Source organism: Eptatretus burgeri, chromosome 16 (genome assembly GCF_056783735.1).
Source record: "Eptatretus burgeri isolate ZD-2024b chromosome 16, Ebu_testis_v1, whole genome shotgun sequence".
Lineage (NCBI taxonomy): Eukaryota > Metazoa > Chordata > Myxini > Myxiniformes > Myxinidae > Eptatretus > Eptatretus burgeri.
In genome coordinates this window covers 9,162,963-9,189,795 of record NC_140976.1, presented here as the reverse complement: position 1 = coordinate 9,189,795, position 26,833 = coordinate 9,162,963, and the positions used below count along the sequence as shown (strand labels likewise).

The 26,833-nt window shown below is 46.5% G+C and overlaps 2 protein-coding genes across 3 annotated transcripts in view; both read right to left on the bottom strand.

Annotated features, from left to right (window-relative positions):
* The window catches only part of LOC147010460 (uncharacterized), a 44,595-nt gene extending 21,833 nt beyond the window's left edge, over positions 1-22,762 (bottom strand). Inside the window, exons 1-4 of one of the 2 annotated variants that reach the window (XM_085858775.1) lie at positions 22,747-22,762; positions 21,225-21,366; positions 5,757-6,086; positions 4,376-4,720 (exon numbers count right to left, since the gene is read on the bottom strand). In XM_085858775.1, coding sequence (XP_085714901.1) covers positions 4,376-4,720; positions 5,757-6,086; positions 21,225-21,312 — 763 coding nt within the window. In that variant the 5' untranslated portion in view covers positions 21,313-21,366; positions 22,747-22,762. Of the gene's footprint in view, positions 1-4,375; positions 4,721-5,756; positions 6,087-21,224; positions 21,893-22,746 lie in introns of those variants that run through there. The other variant, XM_085858774.1, reaches the window with a different exon arrangement.
* LOC147010459 (uncharacterized) overlaps positions 1-22,986 on the bottom strand; it is a 153,681-nt gene extending 130,695 nt beyond the window's left edge. The window contains exon 1 of the mRNA XM_085858785.1: positions 22,831-22,986. The gene's annotated coding sequence lies outside the window, so the exon portion shown is untranslated. The remainder of the gene's footprint in view (positions 1-22,830) is intronic.
* Positions 22,987-26,833: the final 3,847 nt, after the last annotated feature.

The window sequence follows — 26,833 nt, the reverse complement described above, 5'->3', positions numbered from 1 at the left end:
TATATATATAAAACCAAGTCGAAAACACCAGGGGGTCGACTCAGCCTGCCATCCTTCCGAGGTCGGCGAAATGAGCACCAGTTGTACTGGGCCTGGTGTATGCCCCGGTTAGAATAGGTGTACCATATCCCTGTGTGTCGTAAGAGGCGACCAGGGTTGCGTCAGGAAGGGCATCCGGCGTAAAAACCTATGCCAAATCATTATGCGGACAACAAAACGAATTTCCATACCGGATCGGTCAAGGCCCGGGTTACCAACGACCGCCACCGGTACCGGTGGTCAGCAGGGTACCAGTGGAAATTGTGCTACTGCTGGGCGAAGGAGGAGAAGGAGACGGGGAAGGAGAGTCCAGAGGCAGTGGGAGAGGGGGAAGGGTAGAAGTGTGGAGGTGAGAGTTGGAACTCTGAATGTTGGGACGATGACTGGCAAAGGGCGAGAGTTGGCTGATATGATGGAGAGAAGAAAGGTGGACATACTGTGTGTACAAGAGACCAAGTGGATGGGGAGTAAGGTGAGGAGCATTGGAGGTGGTTTCAAACTGTTCTACCATGGTGTGGATGGGAGGAGAAATGGTGTTGGGATAATCCTGAAGGAAGCTCATGTCAAGAGGGTATTGGAGGTGAGGAGGGTGTCTGACCGAGTGATGAGTGTGAAGTTGGAAATTGAAGGGGTGATGATGAATGTCATCAGTGCATATGCCCCACATATGGGGTGTGAGATGGAATATAAAGAAGATTTCTGGAGTGAGTTAGATGAAGTGGTGGAGAGTGTATCCAAGGATGAAAGAGTGGTGATTGGAGCAGATTTCAATGGACATGTTGGGGAAGGGAATAAAGAGGATGAGGAGGTGATGGGGAGGTACGGTCTCAACAAGAGAAATGTGGAAGGGCAAATGGTGGTAGAGTTTGCAAAAAGAATGGAAATGGCAGTGGTAAATACGTATTTCAAGAAGAAGGAGGAACACAGGGTGACATAAAGAGTGGAGGAAAGTGCACACAGGTGGATTACATCTTAAATAGGAGATGCAACCTGAAAGAGATTAGTGACTGTAAGGTTGTGGCAGGGGAGAGTGTAGCTCGACAGCATCGATTGGTGGTCTGTGGGATGACTTTAGAGGTGAGGTTGAGGAAGAGAGTGAGGGCTGAACCAAGGACCAGATGGTGGAAGCTGAAGGAGGAAGACTGTTGCGTGAAATTTAGGGAGGAGGTGAGACGTTGGATGGTGGTAAAGATGGGTGGGATGATTGGGCAACGACAGCAGAAGTTGTGAGGGAGATAGCTAGGAAGGTACTTGGTGTGACATCTGGACAGAGTAAAGAAGATAAGGAGATTTGGTGGTGGAATGAGGAAGTACAGGAAAGTATAAGGAAGAAGGGGTTGGCGAAAAAGAAGTGGGATAGTCAGAGAGATGAAGAAAGTCGGCAGGAGTACAAGGAGTGGCGTCGAAAAGCAAAAAGAGAGGTGGCAAAGGCCAAGGAAAAGGCATATGACGAGCTGTATGAGAAGTTGGATACAAAAGAAGGGGAAAAGGATTTATACCGATTGGCAAGACAGAGGGACCGAGCTGGGAAGGATGTGCTGCAGGTTAGGGTGATAAAGGACGCAAATGGGAATGTGCTGACGAGCGAGGAGAGTGTGTTGAGAAGGTGGATGGAGTACTTTGAAGAGCTGATGAATGAAGAAAATGAGAGAGAGAGAAGGTTGGAAGAGGTGGAGATAGTGAATCTGGAAGTGGGGTGGATCAGTAAGGATGAAGTGAGGACTGCTATGAAGAAGATGAAAAGTGGAAAGGCGGTTGGCCCAGATGGTATACCAGTGGAGGCATGGAAGTGCTTTGGAGAGATGGGAGTGGGGTTGTTGACCAGATTGTTTAATAAAGTCTTGGAAAGTGAGAGGATGCCGGAGGAGTGGAGATCAAGTGTACTGGTTCCGATTTTCAAGAACAAGGGTGATGTGCAGAGCTGTGGAAATTACAGAGGGATAAAGTTGTTAAGCCACACCATGAAGTTGTGGGAAAGAGTAGTGGAAGCTCGGTTGAGAGGAGAGGTGACGATCTGTGAGCAGCAATATGGGTTTATGCCAGGAAAGAGCACCACTGATGTGATGTTTGCTTTGAGAATGTTGATGGAGAAGTATAGGGAAGGCCAGAAGGAGTTACATTGTGTGTTTGTGGATTTAGAGAAAGCTTATGATAGGGTGCCAAGAGAGGAGTTGTGGCATTGTATGAGGAGGTCGGAAGTGGTGGAGAAGTATGTGAGGATCGTGCAGGATATGTATGAGGACAGTGTGACCGCGGTGAGGTGTACGGTAGGAATGACGGACCGGTTTAAGGTTAAAGTGGGATTGCACCAAGGATCGACTCTGAGCCCTTTCCTGTTTGCAATGGTGATCGACAGGTTGACGGACGAGATCAGACTGGAGTCTCCATGGACTATGATGTTCGCGGATGACATCATGATCTGTAGGGAGAGTAGGGAGCAGGCTGAATCGAGCCTTGAGAGGTGGAGGTACGCACTGGAGAGAAGGGGAATGTTAGTCAGTGGGAGTAAGACGGAGTACATGTGCATAAATGAGAGGGAGGGTGGTGGTATGGTGCAGTTGCAAGGAGTTGAGGTGGGGAAGGTGGATGGGTTTAAATACTTGGGATCAAGTGTTCAAAGTAACGGAGAGTGTGGGAGAGAAGTGAAAAAGAGAGTGCAGGCAGGATGGAGTGGGTGGAGAAGAGTTGCAGGAGTGATTTGTGACAGAAGGGTAGCTGCAAGAGTGAAGGGGAAAGTATACAAGACGGTAGTGAGACCAGCTATGTTGTATGGTTTGGAGGCGGTGGCACTAACAAAAAGACAGGAAGCAGAGCTGGAGGTGGCAGAGTTAAAGATGCTGCGATTCTCGTTGGGAGTGACGAGGATGGACAGGATAAGGAATGAGTATATTAAAGGGACAGCACAGGTAGGACGGTTTGGAGACAAAGTGAGAGAGGTGAGATTGAGATGGTTTGGACATGTGCACAGGAGGGAAACGGAGTATATCGGGAGAAGGATGTTGAAGATGGAGCCGCCAGGCAGGAGGAGAAGAGGAAGGCCAAAGAAGAGGTTCATGGATGCGGTGAGGGTGGACATGCGGGTGGTTGGAGTATCAATGGAAGATGTGGAGGATAGAGCGAAATGGAGACGGTTGGTCCGCTGTGGCGACCCCTAACGGGAGCAAGCCGAAAGAGGAAGAAGAAGATATATATATATATATATATATATATATATATATATATATATATATATATATATATATATATATATATATATATATATATATATATATGTATATATTACAAATCCTGCCCTAACCAGTGGAGGGCACTGCATCAGTTGCACAGCCACACCCTCAGCCAATGATGCTACTCCACAGCTTTGTGCTGCATTCGACTGAAGAAGTACGAATATAATTTTAAATCTTTCCACAAGTTTGTGGAATGACTTAAGTGTAAATACAATTGTACTTTAAAGAACATTTACATTGAAGTTTATTTTCTATTCAGTTATTATGGATCACTTGCTAAACCCACACTCTGCACGAAGTTTCGAAAGTGAGGATTCGTTAGGACGTCCATATATCCAGTGTTCACAATGTGATTTATAGAATTTCTTTATATACAATGTTTCTTGTGACATTTTTGGTGTCAAATGCACCTCCTGAGGTAGTCAGCATGTGCAGAAGAGGGTTTTACATTGCAGACCCAGTTTTCTCGTTGTGGCATTGCGCCTCTCAGTGGTGACGGTCTGTTGAGGACAGACGTAATGACGTCAGCGAATGACCGATGATGTCATGACGTCATTACGCCTCTCATTGGTGACATCACACGTTGCCATGCAAACTAATGTAAAAATTAGAAAAATCGCCAAAAATTCCCAAAATGTCCGTCTGGCGCGATCTCACATAGCCTATGATGTACATTGGACCACAGACCACCCACATGCCAAAAGTGGCGACAATCCGTCTGGCAGTTTCAGAGGAGATAAGTCCACAAAATATGGCTTAGCATATTAATATAATAATTGTGCACAATGAGTCTTGTGTTCTAAACAAGAAATATTTTCTTCATGTGTAAAATAAATAATTAATGAGGAAATTTGTTCTTTACATTTCGTTTTTGTAATTCGTGAAATAAAAAAATTATCACAAGTGATTGAAACAGTCAATAAATCATTTTAAATGTCGATGAACAATACTTGTACAAATAAATAAATAAATCAGATTTACATTTGTGGTTGAAGTTTTGATAAAATAATCATTTGAACTCAAAGTGATGAGAAAATGAATCATTCACCCTCACCATGTCCCTCTCTAACCCACACTTCAGGTACACGGTAAACACAGACACTTACCCTTGTACAAGGCTGTAACTGCAGAACCTTGGATATAGTGAGGGTGGTTCACCTTGCAGGTATAATTACCATAATCATCAGGTTTCACAGATTGGAATGTTAATGAAAATGTTCCATTATGGACTTTGGACACGGACATTCTCAAACCGTCCATGTAATGTTCTCGTAATTTGGAAAAACGAGCAATTGGGTGTTTGTTGGAGTCTTTGTTCCACTCTATAGAAAATGCTGGGGAATCAATGAAATCATGAACTCCACGTGAACTCGGAGAGAATTTACAGGTGAAGGTAGATTCTTCACCAGGTGAAGCCACAATGAACTCGGGGCAGTGAACAAACAATTTATCTGAAACACACAAACAATAGGATTTCATTAAAATGAACTCACAGGTAAAACGTGTTTCACTTTATCATAGAATTCCTCCTGATGATGATATCTCTCAATAATCCTCATAACAGGATTTAAACGATCCTTTAATTTCTGATTTAATCAAAAGGATCGATTTCATTTTCTGAATCACTGCCATGTTTTGACACACATTTTTGCTTTCTTATCAGGAGGTAAGATTTAGTTTCTGTTCACAAAGTCGAGGCTCATGGAAGAGAAATATAACAGATTGCAGAGTGCAGACTCAAACAATGAGATTAATGAACAGAGAAGAGAAAAGAACGAAGAAAATGTGAAACATGTCAAGACAAGAAGGAAGCAGAGGGGAGAGAGGTTGATGGAGGAAGAAGGATTAGGAGTGGGGATGGAGGATGATTTGCAATGGTCGTGCACTGTCAACTCGAACCCTTGAGGAAATTGTTGGACCGATGAGATTTGAGTGTCACACTGTTGTAAGTGGAGAATAGAAGGTTCATAATCACAAAACCAATCAACTCTCATTTGTACATCATGGAGCACTCACTAAATGTGAACAGTCTGGGTTTGTAAAAATAATTATTTAAATCTTTACTACTTCATTGCTTTTCATTTCGAAAAAAAATATCTTCACCCCAATAAAACACAATCGAATGAAACACCAAATACTGAATTTGAGTCATCACAAGGAATCCGAACAAGCAAAGTGTAAGGAGAGAGGGAGGGACGGGCCTGGCCTAGTTATCCGCTCCCCCACAGTGGTCTTGTGACGAGATTTCTTGGTTTCAGCACGAGATGAAGGTTTTGCCAGTTTTTCCCCTTCTTATTTTTATTTTCAGCTCTTCACATTTAGTGGCTCTCAGCCTTATTTAGGACAAATTTCAATAAAAAATAAAATAAATGGTATCGTAGTCTAAAGAAATAAGCCTTTATATTCTCACAAAAATCCTGAAAATGTTAAAATAAATGGGGAAGATAAATAATCCAGAATGTGAGAAAAGGGAGAACGAAAACTCACGTTTCAAAATAACGGTATCGCTACGAGTTTCTCCGTTGTATGTAACAATACATGTTAACATGTCCACTTCAGTCACGTTATTGAGAATCAATGTCGCGTCTCCATTTCTCAGGTTTTGTTCATTCATCATTACTCGTCCCTTGTATGAAGAACTCGTTTCAATCTTCCCATCCTTATAGGTGAGGATTGCATGAATATTTCGCCATTCCACCTCCAGCTTGGTGGGATCAATTGATGCAGAGTCCTCATTCACGGTGAAGATGCAGGGAAGAGATACATCCTCACCATCGACAAATCCCACTTCAGGTGGAACCACAACCTTCAACCCACCTGGAACAGGATGAGAGAAAGAGAGAGGGAGGGGTTGGGGGGAGGGTTGGTTTGATTAATTAAATTATTAAACACGAGCAGACAACAGCAACTGGCACGAACACACAGACACGTGTGCACATACACAAACACACACTCATACGGAGGTGGATACTTCGAGACCTGGGAGGGCTCCATTCCACTTTCTGAAACCCCTATATGGAGAAAACGGTGAACAACACACACACACACACACACACACACACACACACACACACACACACACACACACACACACACACACACACGAAAGTGTAAACTTCGAGACCTGGGAGGGCTCCATTCCACTTTCTGAAACCCCTATATGGAGAAAACGGTGAACAACACACACACACACACACACACACACACACACACACACACACACACACACACACACACACACACACACACACTGGTGCCAAATGCCATTGTGGTAATACAGTTTATGTACATACACACATGTGCAAATGCACACACACATCAAGTAAATAAAAATGACAAACACAGAGATTTACCTTGAAGCAGAATTATTTGAAAGAGGATTAAAAGTGGGTAATTAGTGAAATTCAATTCAAAAATGGACCAAACCACAGAACACAAAATGTAGATCCATTCTCGATGTCTTCACAGCGGGAACACACATGGCGAACACCTGGTTGGATGGACCTTCTTGTTTTTATAATATGTATCGATGTCGAAGTGAGAGGTGGATTACAAATGAAGATCACACAAAGTGATCCTTGCACATATTCGGTGGAGAAGACACCTCCCGAGGCACCCACCACATAGCACCGCGGGACCCAACAAAAGCGGAAACGTATGTCTAATCGATGTGAGATTGAAAGCATGTGTACTTTTTCCCGAAACGAACAACCAAGCAGCTTGAAGAGTGCTCACCAAGTGACTTAAGCATTCAAGTAAGCACTCCAACGAAATGGTGGATACGAAATGGAACCCTTAGGTGTCAGGTCAGGCCAGATTAGATCTGTGACTTGCTACAGGTACCATGTAAACCTGTACTAACCTGTTCCATGGTCGGGTTGTCGGCGACTAAACCGTCTCCCCCACCAGGTTTTTTGGTGAGGAGGGTGTTTGGATATGGACACCCAGCAGGATTAAAAACAAAACCTGTCAAAGGGCTGAGGAGCTCCTTGTGAGCCAACATCCATCCATATCGAGTGCCCAAATGTGTCTGCGGACGTCCTCCTGCAGTTGGGTTACTTTTTATTAGGAGGTTGGTGGCAGGATTTGCACTCCGGCCACCGTAAAACCCTTCATTCCGCAAAACACAAAAACGCAAAGAAATCTGAAAACTCACTCCGTGGGAGTACCTCCTGTGCAGCTTCCCTTCACGGGGCAGCTCACCAGATGATGGGATTGGGGCACAGCCTTCGGGACCCAAATCTTTGATGATAGGAGGGAAACCACGGGGTAACATACCCGGGTCAGATTGCGGGACAGTGTGTCGGAGTGGGGCTGAGGTGTCGTCCACCAGACGGCGGTCTCCTTGGGTTAACCTGAGGGGGGTCGTTTTGGGTGGGTGCATGGAATGTCCTATCCCGAATAGAGGATGATCACCTGTCTCTGTTATCATCTGAACTCAAGCGTTTGGACATCGGTATTTCAGCTCTCTCTGAGGTTCGGAGACCGGATTGTGGCGAGATCATGGTGGGTGGTTACATCTACTATTGGTCTGGTCGCTCTGATGGTTACCATTCCCAAGGATTTGCTGTAGCTGTATCCAATGATAATTGAGGTAAAACTGGTCAACGAGCATATTATGAGACTCAGGATTCGTCACTCCTTCGGTGTCATTTCCCTGGTCTCTGTTTATGCTCCGACTGAGGCGAGTTATCTCACCGTGAAGGATGCATTCTACGCCACGCTCGAGTCTGTGGTTGATCAGTGCCCGAGACCAGATACACTTCTCGTCTTGGGGGATTTCAATGCATCGACTGGAACTGAAAGGGATGGTTGCGAGATGTGTGTTGGTTCCCATGGGTCAGGAACTATGAACCAGAATAGCACTAAGTTCCTTGATTTTGCAAGAAGACATGGACTTCGGGTGGCTGGTTCATGGTTTCAATGCCCACAAGCTCATCGCTGGACTTGGTATTCCAACGCTGATGGTGTGGCAAAGGAGATTGACTATGTCCTCGTTGATGGTCGCTGGAGGATGATCCAGAACTGCAGGGTCCACTGGAGTGCTCAGTTCCTCAATACTGACCAAGAAGTTGTTGAAGCAACTCTGAAGTTCCACCTTAAATCCAGGATAATGGTACTATCCCAGCCAAAGCTGGATGTTGGCAAGCTCAAGGATGAGAGCGTAGCTGAGGAGTTTGCGAACAACCTGAGTGGAGATTTGAGGAGTCTGGGTGCTTTGGGAGGTTTTGAAGAGTTGTGGAGTGCCTTCAAGACCACCGTCCTTGATGTTGCCGGTAGATGTCTTGGAACTCACCGCAGGGCAAAGAAGAATTTTCTCTCTCAACGGACACTGGATACCATTGAGCAGAGTCGTAGGGCCAGGCTGAATGGCAGAGCTGAGCTGTTCAGGGAGCTGAGGCGTAAAACTGTACGTGCACTTCGGGTGGACAAGGATGCCTATGTGCGAGGAATCTGTGAGGGGGTAGAGCATCACCTGTGGAAGGGTGATTCTCGTCCTGCTTACATGGGGAATTCGCGCATTGCATTCATCCAAGCCCATCCCTCGGTGTACTGCAATTAGAGCAGAGGGTGGTCGGCTCTTGACAGAGGAGTCTGAAGTGAAGGCCCGCTGGGCTGGTTACTTTGAGCGGTTGTACCAGGCTGATCCACCAGCTGTCGAGTTGGACGTCAGGGGTGTTCCAATCCCTGTTGCTGACCCTCCAATCAGCTGTGGCCCACCTTCGCTTGTAGAAACACAGGCTGCGGTAAACCGGTTGAAATGGGGTAAAGCTCCCGGGATCTGTGGCATCCATGCTGAACTTCTCAAGGCTGATGGAAATGCTGCACTCATGTCGTTGCATGCAGTTCTGTGCTCTGCCTGGAACACAGGTCAGGTCAGGTATGGGAGCATGTACCAGAACAGCGCGTCGCTGCGTCCACTTTCCGCCGGTACTCCAGGGGCCTCCGTCTGGCCATCCCCCAGGCAGATGCCAGGCCCATCCCCATCTCCTTGAGATGATGGTCAACCTGCTGCAACCATGAGGCACGTGGTCAGCCCACTGGCCTCCTCCACTCATGAGACTACCTCGCTGAGAGAATCTGGTGAGCAGGATCAGCGTCAGGAAAACGAGCCACATGTCCATTCAGCCGCAACTGACGCTCACGGACTATGCAGGTAACAAATCTCATCCGAGTCTCTCTCAGCAACCGCTTGTTGGATACAAAATCCGACCAGCGATAGCCAAGGATTCTCCGAAGAGACCTGGTACCAAAGGAATTTAGTCTCCGTCTCAGATCCTTGGTCAGAGTCCAAGTCTCGCACCCATAGAGCAAGACTGGAAGTACCAAGGACCTGAAGACTCGGACTTTCGTCCTCCCGCACAGGTACCGGCAGCGCCACACCCCATGATCCAGTGAATCCATGACTCCCCAGGCCCGACCCAGACGTCTATGACCTCTGACTCGCAGCCAGCAGAGACATGAATATCACTGCCAAGGTAAGTGAATCTCTCCACGACCTCAACATCCTCACCACAAACAGACACAGACAGGACAGCAGCATCCAAGATGTCACCGAAAGCCTGGATCTTAGTTTTGACCGAAGAAACCCGTAATCCCAGGGGGTCCGACTCCTCATTCAGCACCTCGAGGACCCCCAATAGGATGTCTAAAGTCTCCGCAAAGATGACTGCATCGTCTGCAAAATCAAGGTCCGAGATCTTGACATTCCCAAACGATGCACCGCAACTTGATCTCTCCGACATCCTCCCGAAAATCCAGTCCATACAAGTGCTGAAAAGTGTGGGGGCAAGTACACATCCCTGACGAACTCCAGTAACAACTGGAAATAAGTCAGAGGTGGTACCACCACACTTCACAGCACTCTCAGTACCAGAGTAGAGTTCAGACATCAGATCGATCAGTTTTGGTGGCACCCCACGAAGACCAAGAATCCTCCAGAGGACATCCCGATTCACTGAATCAAACGCTTTACAGAGATCAACATAGGCTGCAAGCAGCCCCTGCCGAAACTCTCGTCTGCATTCGGTGAGGACACGAAGTGCAAGGATACGGTCAATCGTTGACCTCTTTGGTGTAAAGCCTGACTGCTCTGGACGCTGGTGTTCAAGCAGATGGTGGCGAACCCTATCAAGAATTATCCGAGCAAAGACCTTGCCCGGCACTGAGAGCAGCGTCACCCCTCGGTAGTTGTTGCAGTCTTGGCGATCACCCTTTCCTTTCCAGAGAGGGACAACAAGGCCCCTCTTCCAGTCAGTTGGGATGATGCCTGTGTTCCAGGCAGAGCACAAAACTGCATGCAACGACACGAGTGCAGCATTTCCACCACCAGCCTTGAGAAGTTCGGCATGGATGCCACAGATCCCTGGAGCTTTGCCCCGTTTCAACTGGTTCACCGCAGCCCGTGTTTCCACAAGTGAAGGTCGACCACAGTTTATTTGAGGGTCAGCAACAGGGATTGTAACACCCTTGACGTCCAACTCGACAGTTGGGGGATCAGCCTGGTACAACCGCTCAAAGTAACCGGCCCAGCAGGCCTTCACTTCAGACTCCTCTGTCAAGAGCCTACCACTCTCTGCTCGAACTGCAGTGCTCCGAGGGATGGGCTTGGATGAACGTAATGCGCGAATTCCCCTGTAAGCAGGACGAGAATCACCTATCCACAGGTGATGCTCTACCCCCTCACAGATTCCTCGCACATAGGCCTCCTTGTCCACCCTCATTGCACGTACAGTTTTACGCCTCAGCTCCCTGAACAGCTCAGCTCTGCCATTCAGCCTGGCCCTGCGACTCTGATCAATGGTATCCAGTGTCCCTCGAGAGACAAAATTATTCTTTGCCCTGCGGTGCGTTCCAAGACATCCACTGGCAACATCAAGGACGGTGGTCTTGAAGGCGCTCCACAACTCTTCAGGACCCCCCAAAGCACCCAGACCCCCCAAGTGTCCACTCAGCCTGTTCGCAAACTCCTCAGCTACTCTCTCATCCCTGAGCTTGGCAACATCCAGCCTAGGCTGGGATGGTACCATTCTCCAGGATTTAAGGTGCAGCTTTGGAGTTGCTACAACAAGCCTGTGGTCAGTATTGAGGAACTGAGCACTCCGGTAGACCCTGCAGTTCTGGATCATCCTCCAACGACCGTCAATGAGGACATGGTCAATCTCCTTTGCCACACCGCCAGCATTGGAATACCAAGTCCAGCGATGAGCTTGTGGGCGCTGAAACCATGAACCAGCCACCCTAAGTCCATGTCTTCTTGCAAAGTCAAGGAACTTAGTGCTATTCTGGTTCATAGTTCCTGACCCATGGGGACCAACACACACCTGATAACCATCCCTCTCAGTTCCAGTCGATGCATTGAAATCCCCCAAGACTAGAAGTGTATCTCGTCTGGGGCACTGATCAACCACAGACTCGAGTGTGGTGTAGAATGCATCCTTCACGGTGAGATCACTCACCTCAGTCGGAGCATAAACAGAGACCAGGGAAATGACACCTAAGGAGTGACGAATCCTTAATCTCATAATACGCTCGTTGACCGGTGTTATCTCAATTATCATTGGGGTCAGCTTATTGGACACAGCTACAGCAACTCCTTGGGTATGGTAACCATCAGAGCGACCAGACTAATAGTAGGTGTAACCACCCACCATTATCTCGCCGCAATCCGGTCTCCGAACCTCAGAGAGAGCTGCAATCCCGATGTCCAAACGCTTGAGCTCAGATGATAACAGAGACAGGTGATCATCCTCTCTGAGGGATAGGACATTCCAGGCACCCACCCGAAGGGACCGCCTCAGGTTTACCCAAGGAGACCGCCGTCTGGTGGATGACACCTCAGCACCACTCCGACACACTCTCCCGCAATCTGACCCAGGGATGTTACCCCGTGGTTTCCCTCCGATCAAAGATTGGGGGTCCCGAAGCCTTTGCCGCAATCCCGTCATCCGGTGAGCTGCCCTGCGAAGGGAAGCTGCACAGGAGGTACTCCCACGGAGTGGGTTTTCAGATTTTTTTGCGTTTTTACGTTTTGCGGAATGAAGGGTTTTACGGTGGCCGGAGTGCAAATCCTGCCACCAACCTCCTAAGAAGAAGTAACCCAACTGCAGGAGGACGTCTGCAGACACAGTTTGGCACTAGATATGGATGGCCGTTGGCTCACAAGGAGCTCCTCCGCCCTTTGAACACTTTGAACCTGAACCCTCCGCTCTCCTCCTCCTGGAACACAGGCATCATCCCAACTGGCTGGAAGAGGGGCCTTGTTGTCCCTCTCTGGAAAGGGAAGGGTGATCGCCAAGACTGCAACAACTACCGAGGGGTGACACTGCTCTCAGTGCCCGGAAAGGTCTTTGCTTGGATAATTCTTGATAGGGTTCGCCACCATCTGGTTGAGCACCAGCGTCCAGAGCAGCAAGGCTTTACACTAAAGAGGTCAACGATTTACCATATCCTCGCTCTTCGGGTCCTCACCGAACGCAGACGAGAGTTTCGATAGGGGCTGCTTGCAGCCGATGTTGATCTCTGTGAAGCGGTCGATTCAGTGAATCGGGATGCCCTCTGGAGGATTCCTGGTCTTCGTGGGGTGCCACCAAAACTGATCGATCTGATGTCTGAACACTACTCTGGTATTGAGAGTGCTGTGAGATGTGGTGGTACGATCTCTGACTTATTTCCAATTGTTACTGGAGTTCGTCAGGGGTGTGTACTGGCCCCCACACTTTTCAGCACGTGTATGGACTGGATTCTAGGGAGGATGTTGGAGAGATCAAGCTGCGCTGCATCTTTTGAGAATATCAAGATCTCTGACCTTTATTTCGCAGATGATGCAGTCATCTTTGCGGAGACTTTAGATGTCCTTTTGGGGGCCCTCGAGGTGCATAATGAGGAGTCGGAGCCGCTGGGATTATGGGTTTCGTGGGTCAAAACTAAGATCCAGGCTTTCAATGCCATCTTGGATGCTTCTGTTCTGTTTATGCCTGTTTCTGGTGAGTTTGTTGAGGTCATGGAGAGATTCACTTACCTTGGCAGTGATATTCATGTCTCTGCCAGCTGTAAGTGAGAGGTCAATAGATGTCTGGGTCAGGCCTGGGGAGTCATGGATTCACTGGATAATGGGGTGTGGCGCTGCCGCTACCTGTGCGGGAGGACGAAAGTCTGAGTCTTCAGGTCCTTGGTTCTTCCAGTCTTGCTCTATGGATGCGAGACTTGGACTCTGACCAAGGATCTGAGATGGAGAGTTATATTAATTCCTTTGGTACCAGGTCTCTTCGGAGAATCCTTGGCTATCGCTGGTCAGACTTTGTGTCCAACGAGCGGTTTCTGAGAGAGACTCAAATGAGATTTGTTACCTGCATATTCCGTGAGCATCAGCTGCGGCTGTATGGACATGTGGCTCGTTTTCCTGACGCTGATCCTGCTCACCAGATTCTCTCAGCGACGGAGTCTCGTGAGTGGAGGAGGTCAATGGGCTGATCACGTGCATACCAAGACCTGTTGCTACGACGGACCCTGAGGCCCCCGGACCTTGGATAACTCCCCGAACCACAGATAACTCAATGGCCCAGAGGGTTGTCAACAAATTCCGGTCAAAGTAATTACACGGAGCAGGGTACTGCCAGTCACATTACCCAGTGAAGTCCAGTCACATTACCTACTAAAGTCCATGTTCTATGACGTCATGATTTGGTTGCATTTTTGCGACCTTTGAATTATGGCCGAAAATATCTCGAGAACAAAAAATACTACTCCTCCAGTTTTTTGATATGTTATAGTAGACCGTATGAACTCATTTTCATGCAAGATCAGGTCAAGGTCATGAGGTCTTCAAGGTCAAGGTCAAATGTCATGTCCAAAAATCATCCACCCCTAACTTAACTAGATCGACGAACCGATGCTGGATTTGCATTCTATGGACAATTACCTTTCCAACGACACCAAAATAATGGAGATAGGGCAAGGGGTTTCTGAGATGAGGATTTGAATTTTGGTGGAAACGCGACATTCGTCGAAAAGGTCAAAAGTTCTCAAGGTCATATCTCGTCAACCCCTAGTCCGATTTAGCTAAAAAAAATTGTATGTGAACATAGACTATCATATGTAACATACATGCAGAAAATTAGCCAAATCTGAGGGGGTCGGGTTTCAACCCTTGGGTGAATTGAGGGAGAATGACCCAAGACAGAAAGATCACGACCTGCCTGCAGTGAGAGAGTGAGAAGCCCAAAGACTCGGCCTCATCACAGGAGATGCCCATGATTCAAAATGCCTTGGTTTCCATAGCCTGAAGCCGAGAAAGGTGAGAGGCTGGAGCATCAGCCCAGAGGGGAGAGCAGTACACCACCAGGCTGTGGACGAAAGCTTTGTATGTGGTTAGGAGCTCAGGTGGGCCAAGGAAGAACTTTGCACAATGGAGGATGCCCAGTCGGCGACTGGCTTTGGAGGCCATGTTGGAAATGTGGCTTTCCCAGGAAAGATCATGGCAGATATTGAGACCCAGAAGCTTGAAAGAAAGGACTTCTTCCAGAGTATTGTTGAGAAAGTAGATGGGGGAGTTTTTCAAACGGTCCTTTCGGAGAGACATAGTGAGAGTGTGAGATTTGTCCGGATTGAAAGACATGTTCCACGTGTTGGACCAGTTTGTGATTTTACCAATAACTGCAGTGAGTGAAGAAGCTGCTGCTTGCCGGTCTGAGGGATGTCAGATGGTACGGCAGAGGGTGGAGTCATCAGTAAAGAGATAAAGAGGATTTTCCAGGGAGTTGGAGAGATCATTGATGAAAACCAGAAAAAGAACAGGGCCCAGAACGCTCCCTTGATGAACTCCAGCCTGGACAGGAAGAGCGGATGAAAGAACTCCATTTAGGGCCACACGTTGACTGTGACAGGAGAGGACGTCTGCAAACCATGAGTGAAGATGGCCTTGGATACCATGGGAAGAGAGTTTGGTGAGCAGGGCAGGGTGCCAGACTGTGTCAAAAACATGCGATATGTCGAGGGATATGGCCCTAATTTCATGTCCGGTATTAAGGACGTCCATCCATTGTTGGGAGAGCAGAAGCAGCATATTCTGGGTAGAGTAACCTGGTCTGAAACCCAATTAATGATCGGAAATCAAGCCATTGGAGAAGAGGAAGGATTTAATGTCTGAAGCGATCATGGATTCCATAACCTTGCTCATGATTGGCAGAAGGCTGATTGGTCTGTAGTTGCAGGGATCTGTTTTTGCACCTTTTTATGCAGGGCAGTGATGTTTGCTGATTTCCAAGCAGATGGCAGATGACCTTGAGCAAATGAGGGTGAATAAAACAGAGAGAGGGTGAGCAAGAGCAGAGGAACAGGTTTTTAGGACACGTGGGGTGATGCCGTCTGGTCCGGTTGCAGAATCGAGTCGAGATTTGACAATAAGCTCTCCACCTTGTCAGGAGAAAAGGACACAGAATCAATGGACAGTTGGGTGCGACTGGGTAAGGTGGATAGAGAAGGCGATGGGTGTTGGACACAAGCTTTTTATGCAAACACCGAGTTTAGGCATTCAGCCTTTTCACGTGCGGTGTCAGCAGTGCGGCCATTAGAGGTAAGGGAGGGATGGAGGGGGAACATACACCAGAAACAGATTTGGTTAGACCCCACCAGGATTTGGAGGAGGGAGAGAGGTTTGAGAGGTCAGACTTGAGCTTCGAAAGATGTTGTTTTCTGGCTCTCCTGAGGGTAGATACACACTTGTTCCAAGCTTTATGGAAGGAACAGAAATTACCCTCAGTTGTGTTTTCTTTCTATGAGGCAAAGGCAAGTTGATTCAGGACAACTGCCTTGCCACAAGCTTCAGTGAACCAAGGGCAGGAGGAAGGGTAGGACAACACAGAGACAGAGAGAGAAAGAGAAAGAGAAAGAGAAAGAGAAAGAGAAAGAGAAAGAGAAAGAGAAAGAGAAAGAGAAAGAGAAAGAGAAAGAAAAAGAGAAAGAGAAAGAGAAAGAGAAAGAGAAAGAGAAAGAGAAAGAGAAAGAGAAAGAGAAAGAGAAAGAGAAAGAGAAAGAGAAAGAGAAAGAGAGAGAGAAGAGAGAGAGAGAGAGAGAGAGAGAGAGAGAGAGAGAGAGAGAGAGAGAGAGAGAGAGAGAGAGAGAGAGAGAGAGAGAGAGAGAGAGAGAGAGAGAGAGAGAGAGAGAGCAAGTTTCTTTGAAATAATTCTCAGGATGAGTTGATGTTGGAGAAAGTAGTGATAGGAGACCAGTCTATAAGTTTGATGGCTGCTTGAGGACCCTGCCAGCCGGCTTGAGTGAAATGCCAAACTTGACGGTGCTGAGTTGGTTCTCTGATTACACCCAGAGGGATGTTCACTTTGACAAGCACGTGGTCAGAAGAACCAATTGATGGTCAGAAGAACCAAAGAATGGTTGATGGAAAGTCCTGTTCACTTCCGCCTTTCTGCTTCTTCTTCACATCAGCTTTCTTCCATCCCCCCACAAGTCTCCTCTCTCTCTCTCTCTCTCTCTCTCTCTCTCTCTCTCTCTCTCTCTCTCTCTCTCTCTCTCTCTCTCTCTCTCTCTCTCTCTCTCTCTCTCTCTCTCTCTCTCTCGCTCTGTCTCTGTCTCTCTCTCTCTGTCTCTGTCTCTGTCTCTGTCTGTGTCTGTGTCTCTGTCTCTCTGTCTCTGTCTCTGTCTCTGTCTCTGTCTCTGTCTCTGTCTCTGTCTCTCTGTCTCTCTGTCTCTCTCTCTCTCTCTCTCTCTCTCTCTCTCTCTCTCTCTCTCTCTCTCTTTAATCTGCAGCCAATTGAGGCAGTTCCATGATGTCACTTGTGGAAATTGGCACGCCATTCTGAGGGAGCTTTCAATGCAGCCCCACCCCTTCCTTTCTGCACCCAAGGCCGTGACCAGAGCCCCCGACCCCTCCCTCATGCACAATAATTCACTCGTACAGTTCAGCAATGTACCACACCTGTGAAAAGTGCCGCACCTTGCAGACCAGGAACACCAAGCATTGCGCGCTGTGCCGTGCACATGTATATAAAATGGAGTGAAAAATGGAGAGAGACTCTACCGGACCGAGGGATGACTGAACGGCTGCAGGGGTGAAGGTAGAATTGTTGAAAGGATGTTTGATGAAGGGGAGGTAATTCGTGGATTGAAAAAGGCAGAGTAGGGAAATGGTCCGATTGTGTGAAGGAGGAAGGATGGAAATTTACAGAGGGATTGAACAGAATGAGGGTGTGAAGAAAGAAAGATTGAAAGTACCAGAGTTGGAGGGGGGAGACATTAAACTGGAAAAATACAGCCGAGCCAATGCATGTCCACCCAAACAACCTTTGACAAGGGACCAAGGACTGTCTACACAAAGACTAATGAAATAACTGATCCTCAGGCCACCTACGTGTTCATGTATGCTCTTCCCCGGGGTAGGTTTTCCAAACCTGACAATATAAAGGAAAAATTCCCAACCCAATTATAAACTACAGTGGTGAGAACAAGTATTTGATACACTGCCGATTTTGCAGGTTTTCCCACTCACAAAGCACGTAGAGGTCTGTAATTTTTTTATCAAAGGTACACTTCAACTGTGAAAGACGGAATCTAAAACAAAAATAATGAAAATCACATTGTATGATCTTTAAATAATTAATTTGCATTTTATTGCATGAAATAATTATTTGATACATGAGAAAAACAGAACGTAATATTTGGTACAGAAACCTTTGTTTGCAATAACAGAGATCAGATGTTTCCTGTAGTTCTTAACCAGGTTTGCACAGACTGCAGCAGGGATTTTGGCCCACTCCTCCATACAGATCTTCTCCAGATCCTTCAGGTTTTGGGGCTGTCGCTGGGCAACACAGACTTTCAGCTCCCTCCAAAGATTTTCTATTGGGTTCAGGTCTGGAGACTGGCAAGGCCACTCCAGGACCTTGAGATGCTTCTTACGGAGCCACTCCTTAATTGCCCTGGCTGTGTGTTTGGGGTCGTTATCATGCTGGAAGACCCAGCCACGCCCCATCTTCAATGCTCTTGTTGAGCGAAGGAGGTTGTTGGCCAAGATCTCGCAATACATGGCCCCATCCATCTTCCCCTCAATACGGTGCAGTCGTCCTGTCCCCTTTGCAGAAAAGCATCCCCAAAGAATGATGTTTCCACCTCCATGCTTCACGGTTGGGATGGTGTTCTTGGGGTTGTACTCATCCTTCTTCTTCCTCCAAACACGTGAGTGGAGTTTAAACCAAAAAGCTCTATTTTGGTCTCATCAGTCCACATGACCTTCTCCCATTCCTCCTCTGGATCATCCAGATGGTCATTGGCAAACTTCAGACGGGCCTGGACATGCGCTGGCTTGAGCAGAGGGACCTTGTGTGCGCTGTAGGATTTTAATCCATGACGGCGTCGTGTGTTACTAATGGTTTTCTTTGATACTGTGGTCCCAGCTCTCTTCAGGTCATTGACCAGGTCCTGCCATGTAGTTCTGGGCTGATCCCTCACCTTTCTCATGATCATTGAGGCTCCACGAGGTGAGATCTTGCATGGAGCCCCAGACCGAGGGAGATTGACTGTTATCTTGAACTTCTTCCATTTTCTAATAATTGCACCAACAGTTGTTGCCTTCTCACCAAGCTGCTTGCCTGTTGTCCTGTAGCCCATCCCAGCCTTGTGCAAGTCTACAATTTTGTCCCTGATGTCCTTCGACATCTCTCTGGTCTTGCCCATTGTGGAGAGGTTGGAATCTGATTGATTGAGTGTGGACAGCTGTCTTTTATGCAGATAACGAGTTTAAACAGGTGCAGTTAATACAGGTAATGAGTGGAGAATGGGAGGGTTTCTTAAAGACAAAACTAACAGGTATGTGAGAGCCGAAATTCTTCCTGGTTGGTAGGTGATCAAATACTTATTTCATGCAATAAAATGCAAATTAATTATTTAAAAATCATACAATGTGATTTTCAGGATTTTTGTTTTAGATTCCGTCTTTCACAGTTGAAGTATACCAATGATAAAAATCACAGACCTCTACTTGCTTTGTAAGTGGGAAAACCTGCAAAATCGGCAGTGTATCAAATACTTGTTCTCCCCACTGTATATGATTTGTGATTCACAGGCATGGTGTTGATAAACAAAGTGACGTCACTGAGATGGACGTTAAGCTGGATATCCCATCTGCTGGAGGTAGCTGGTGGACATCGAACATCCCTTGGTATATTTGGCAAAGATGGATAAGTTGGTTCTAACCTTCTCAGGATTTATCATAAATTCCTGCCCTAACCTACAGGGGCACTGCATCAGCTGCACAATAGCAATCCTGAGCAGTAATGCAAACCAGCAGCAACACACTGCTCATGAGTTGTGACAAAGATCGAGGGGATGTGGGATTAAATATTGTATTCTTCATTTCAATAAAATTTTCCGATCTCCCCAAGACCCCGAGAGATGACACTGAACTTCCTTGGGTGAACAAATCCATCTGGAGCTTTCCAGTGGGAAAATGATCATTTATCAAAATGAGTAAAATAATTGGATCCACCACAGTGTCCAGGTCAGTACCACACATCTCAATAAGAGTGCAACAGTTAAACACACACAAGTTGTTCATCTGTTCCATTCTTGCAAGTGGCAGCAAGGTAACTATCATTTATTAGAGTGCCACTGATGCTGTGCCCCCTCTACCAGAACAATGGAACTCCTTTCACCAACGTCAGAAGGATGACAGGCTCAGTCAAACCCAGATGATATTAATTCAGCAGACAATAGGGCTTGAACTCAGGACCCCGGGATCCGAAGCCAACCACTCCAACCACGAAGCCAACACCAGGCTTAATTGTTCACCTGATAAGGATGAACTCCAACAATCTACATTCATGAACATTTATAGGAACAGTGTACCTGCGGTTTGTTACACAATCAAACTCTTCCTTCACTTTCCAAGGAAACTTCACATCTTACTGGAGATAAACATGATAATGATGATGGAGAGAAGATATTTTCCCATCGAATCAGGTTTGTAAAGGTGAACCAGGTTTGTTAAGGTGAACAGTTAAATTTGAACAAGATTTACCATGACACATCACCATACATTATATCTGAATCAAAGTACTTCAACTACCGACGAAATAATGTCATAATTTACAAACCACAACACTAAGAATAAAGTTTGAAAAGAATAATTTTTATAAAAATCCTAAGACTCATGGAGGAGCTGTTACACACAAATCATGTACTCTCATGCAGACAGAAATGGCAGATAACACAAGACTTGACATCGGACAAACATGACGTTGATCTTGGGAGAAGGAACTTCCATGAACACACTGGGTGCTGGTGCTATCATCTAATGGTGGTGATTTCCTCTCTGCAGTCAGTGGGGAACCTTGAGGGAGAAATTTCCCTCCTCATTGGATGGCAACCCATGGGGTTTATCCATGTTCTATCATCTAAATGCTGAACATCAAGTGAGGAATCATCACGTCCTATTTTATAATCCTTGGTTTCACTCGGTCAGGGTTCGACCCACCGACCTCCCAGACTCTGAACAGGCACTCTACCATGACATCACCGAGTCTGGAAAGTTCTCCAGTATTGGAGAAAAATGTTTGTGTTTAGTTCAGAGAACCTTGAATAACCTTTTATAAGGGAAAGTCATGACAAATCGATTCTCACTTTAAAAAAAAAACAAAACCAAAGAAAACAAACATTCGTGGAATTCCTTACACAAATCGACATTCGATGAGACATTGAGTTTCACAACATTCCGTATTATCCTGTAAACCTTCTTATTCCCCAGAAGTTGGACCCCCATTACCCTATTAATGTGTACAAACTAATATCGCACTCCATGGGTTTAACAATCATGATCCATAAAGATAACATTTTGTTTTGGAAAGAAAAGGATCATTGGGATCAAATCAAACCATTCCACCATCCTGGGTGAGAAGGATAATAATTAATTAACATTGATGATGATTCCACAACTTCAGGACTCACCTGTGGAGGTGAAAAACAAATCCATTAAGAGGATCATGAGAACATCTCGAAGAAATAATCTCTTCATCAACTTGAACATCTTCATCATGTTCGGTTTGTGGTTTCTAATCTCTCACAAAACTTCACGAGATCTGGTGATGTTCTCAACGAGAACAAATCGGAAAAATGTTCAAAACACGAGTTAGTAATTCACAAATAGACAAAATAACACAAGATGAGAAATCACAATCACAAGATAAGATAAACAAAGCGAGTGTGTCGTGGATATAACTCGTTATCCTCCACTGGAATGGATCATCGTGGAATTGAACACAAAACATGTAAAGTCTATGGAAAACCCAGTTCAGAAATGTTATCAAATCTGCATCTGAGAATCAATAATAATAATTTTTTTCAATTACACATGAATACAGGAAGCCTGGTGTTGGCTTAGTGGTTACGGTGGCGGCTTGGGATCCCGGGGTCCTGAGTTCAAGCCCCGTTGGCTGCTGAATTAACACCAGGGGGTTGACTCAGCCTGTCATCCATCTGAGGTTGGCGAAATGAGTACCAGTGTACTGGTCCCGGTGTATGCCCCGGTTAGAATAGGTGTACCATATCCATGTGTGTCGTAAGAGGCGACCAGGGTTGGCGTCAGGAAGGGCATCCAGCCATAAAACATTGCCTCAAGAAGAAGCCAAACCTCTGCACAGCAGGGAAAAATGGCTGTAAAAACGGTCATTTTTTTTTTTTTACACATGTATACAGGGGGCTGCAAAAGTAGGTATACAGTAAGGTATACGTTGTTTTCATTACTGTATACCTACTTTTGCAGCCCCTTGTATACTCGTATGTGTGTGTATATACATATATATATATATATATATATATATATATATATATATATATATATATATATTTGTCGATGTAATCCTGTACTATTCTCTCCCATTCAATATATCGGTTCATGAGGAGACTCCGGACGGACGGACAAGTCGCAAACTATTAGGTAGAGCTGATTTCCTTTGGGACAAAAACAAACATCACCGAGTTCTGAACACGAGTGAAGGGAAACAAGGACCCCCGGACCCCCCACGGTCCCCCCTGATAACCGAGCGAGGGAAAGAGTAGAGAGACGAGACCGAGGGTCCTTCCCTTGATATCAAATTAAACTCTTCATCTTATTTTCACCTCATCAACATCATGTGTTTATTTGGAAATGTCATTTATATGAAACAGAAAACATGCACCGACAGGGGCATCGAGAGGCAGCACCAGCCCGGAGGAAAACAACCTCGGGACACACACACACACACACACACACACACACACACACACACACACACACACACACACACACACACGCGCACACACACACACACACACACACACACACACACACACGCACACACACGCACACACACACACACGCACACACACACACACAAGCGCACACACACACGCACACACACACAAGCGCACACACACACGCGCACACACGCACACACACACACTTTCTCTCGAACATTTGTATAAAAATTACTTTCAGGACAAGCTCGGGTCCCTCAATGGACCACGGGCAGTGACCCCCCCACCCCGACCCCTCCCTCTCGACGCCCTTGCGTACCGAGCACCTCTCGGGTCACCGGGTCAGGATCATCAACGGAAGGTTGTTGCCGATGTCCCAGTGGGTGAAGTGTAAAGACAAGGAACGTTGTGGGAATTAAATAAACTGAGTGGGCGTGGCCCGGGATCGATTTCAACCAACACTGGGCGGGGCCTGCAGGTGTCCACAGGATACTGGGAAAGGTGGAGATTAACACTTTGTGGCGAAGCAGATCATGGTCCACGTGGAAACCTGTTTGAACATGGGGAGAGGAGGGGAGGGGGAGGGGGAAGAGACCCGATTTTATTAAATAAATAATAATAACACACGTTGTACATCTGATGAGGGTGATCAAAATCAGAATAACTCGTCCTGATGGTGAAGGTTAATGTCGATGTTCGCTGGCAGACAAGTAAACCGGTCGGTGTCGATGTCCCTTGGTAGACAAGTAACAGATGGATTAAATAAACACGACGTTGATCAGGTTATTGTAACCGACGTTGGAGAGATTAAAACGTTGACGTTTCGGGTTTTAATCCATCGTTCGTGCTCCACAACATTTCATCCACAGGGGTCTTGGAACCTGGAATGTCGGACTCCAAGGTGGAGGAACCTGGAATGTCGGACCCCAAGGTGGAGGAACCTGGAATGTCGGACCCCAAGGTGGAGGAACCTGGAACGTCGGACCCCAAGGTGGAGGAACCTGGAATGTCGGACCCCAAGGTGGAGGAACCTGGAATGTCGGACCCCAAGGTGGAGGAACCGATTGAAAGGTTGTTTTGATCAATCAATCACACAAGGAATCATTTGTTTATGAATCCAGTTTTTTATAATTATTCAAACAATACAATAATTTTCCCTCAAGCTCCTTGAGCGAGTATGGACACGTGTGCATGTTTGTGTTTGTGCGTGTGCGTGTGTGTGTGTGTGTGTGTGTGTGTGTGTGTGTGTGTGTGTGTGTGTGTGTGTGTGTGTGTGTGTGTGTGTGTGTGTGTGTGTGTGTGTGTGTGTGTGTGTGTGTGTGTGTGTGTGTGTGTGTGTGTGTGTGTGTGTGTGTGTGTGTGTGTGTGTGTGTGTGTGTGTGTGTGTGTGTGTGTGTGTGTGTGTGTGTGTGTGTGTGTGTGTGTGTGTGTTTGTCACAATCTCAGGAAAGCTTTCACTTCTGAATTATTTTTGCACAAAACAAGCACAAGTTTGGGAACTTTATTAATTTATTAAACACAGAGAGAACGTCTCTGGAAGAAAACTCACAGAGTAAAAACAAAAAACGTTTCAATTCTTAATTAAAGTTATTATCAACAAAGGCAACATTGTTATTCTCCATAAATTATATGATAAAGTACAAAACAACAGGATTCGAACCTACAACACTCACATCACATCATCCACCCAGTGTTTAATCCATTAAACAAAACGATAATTGGATTCTCAGATCAGTTTTGAACTTCCAGGATTGTTTCATAATCTTGAAATAATAAAAAAGGAACAGGGTTCGATTCACGACCCGATTATAATCTCTCTGATTGATACAGTCTTGGTTCGATTCCTGACCTGATAATAAACTCTCTAATTGATACAGTCTGAGTTCGATTCCCGAACCCATTATAATCTCTCTAATTGATACAGTCTGGGTTCGATTCCCAAACCCATTATAAGTAGTTGCACCAATGAGTAGGTAACGCGGCTGTGGATATGAGGACCCTGCTCAGTGCAATTGCTTTTGCCAATGTCCACGGTTGCTTGATAAACCATCAGGCAGCCAGCGTGAAGCATGCCACCCTAACCATGAAGCCAACACCAAGCATAATGCCACACAGCACACTATAATTCCACCAAAACCGAGCAAAATATTTATACAAGGTGTTCCAAAAAGATCAGGACAGCTTTGGTTGTTAATGTATTTAGAACCACAAATGCTACAATGATAACCTTTGGTTTATATGATACAGAAACTCATAAACGTTTGTGCACACCATCAATACCCTTCAATGTGAGCTCTGTTTGTCGTGCGCAGGACATAAAGGCAGTCCACAAGTTATTTCCATGTTCGGCTCAGCATGTTTGCATCCACCAGTGTGCATGCAGCTGTGATCTGAGAACGAAGATCCTACAGGTTTGCCACCTTGGTGTTGTAGATAACATCTTTGACAAACCCCCACAGAAAAAAATAAAGGGAGTTTATGTTTGGTGATCGTGGGGGCCAGGAATATTTTCATTCAGGGATGGCTCGAACAACTAAGGCCCAATGAAGGTGAGTGCCCTCCTGTTGAAAAATGATATCAGGTTGCAGGTCTTTAATCTGGAGGAAGGCAAATCCTTCCAACACGTTCATGTAAATTGTTGAGGTCACTGTATCCTCCACAAAGAAAAACGGACCCACCAAGCAGTCATGGAGAAGGCCTCACCACACTGACCTTTGGATTGTCACATTTGTGTTCAATGACCACGTGTTGGAGCCGATGGGATTACGGGTTTCCTGGGTCAAAACTAAGATCCAGGCTTTCAATGACATATTGGATGCTGTTTTCCTGTCTGTGCCTGTTTGTGATGAGCGTGTTGAGGTCATGGAGAGATTCACTTACCTTGGCAGTGATATTCATGTCTCTGCTGGCTGTGAGTCAGAGGTGAATAGACGTCAGGGTCGGGACTGGGGAGTCATGAATTCACTGGATAATGGAGTGTGGCACTGCCGGTACCTGTGCGGGACGATGAAAGTCCGAGTCTTCAAGTCCTTGGTGCTTCCAGTCTTGCTCTATGGATGCGAGACTTGGACTCTGACCAAGGACTTGAGATGGAGACTTAAATCCTTTGGTACCAGGTCTCTTCGGAGAATCCTTGGCTATCGCTGGTCAGAGTTTGTGTCCAACGAGTGGTTGCTGAGAGAGACTCAAATGAGATTTGTTACCTGCATAGTCCGTGAGCATCAGCTGCGGCTGTATGGACATGTGGCTCGTTTTCCTGACGCTGATCCTGCTCACCAGATTCTCTCAACGAGGGAGTCTCCTGAGTGGAGGAGGCCAATGGGCCAACCACATGCCTCGTGGTTGCAACAGGTTGATCGGCATCTCAAGGAGATGGGGATGGGCAAGGCATCTGCCTGGGGGATGGCCAGACGGAGGCCCATGGAGTACCGACAGAAAGTGGACACAGCGACATGCTGCTCTGGTGCATGCTCCCATTCCTGACCTGACCTTTGGGGGTGACAGGAGAGGAAGTCTGTGAGCCATGAGTGGAGATGTCCTTGGATATCATCGGAAGAGAGTTTGGTGAGAAGGGCCGGGTGCCAGAACGCATCTAAAGCACACTACCTGTCGAGAGAGATGGCTCTGATTTCATGTCTGGCATTGAAGATCTCCATCCATTGTTGGGAGAGCAGAATCAGCATATCCAGGGTAGAGTGACCTGGTCTGAATCCAAATTGATGATCCGAAATCAAGCCATTGGAGAAGAGGAAGGATTTAATGGTTGAAGCGATGATGGATTCCATAACATTGCTGATGATTGGGAGAGGGCTGATTGCTCTGGAGTTGTGGGGATCTGTTTTTGCACCTTTTTATGCAGGGCAGTGATGTTTGCTGATTTCGAAACTGATGGCATATGACCTTGGGCAAATGAGAGGGTGAATAGAACAGAGAGAGGGTGAGCAAGAGCAGCATAGCAGGTTTTTAGAACACGTGGGCTGATGCTGTCTGGACCGGTTGCAGAATCTGATTCAAGCTTTGACAGCAAGCTCTCCACCTTGTCACGAGAAAAGGACACATAGTCCAGGGACAATTGGTTGCGACTGGGTAAGGTGGGTAGAGAAAGTGATGGGTTTGGGACACAAGATTTAGATGCAAACACCGAGTTTAGGCATTCAGCCTTTTCATGTGTTGTGTCAGCTGTGTGGCCATTTGAGGTAAGAGAGGGAATGGAGGGGGAACATACACCAGAAGCTGACTTAACTCGATGTCACCAGGATTTGGAGGAGGGGGACAGGTTTGAGAGTTCAAACTTGAGATTTGAAAGATGTTGTTTTCTGGCT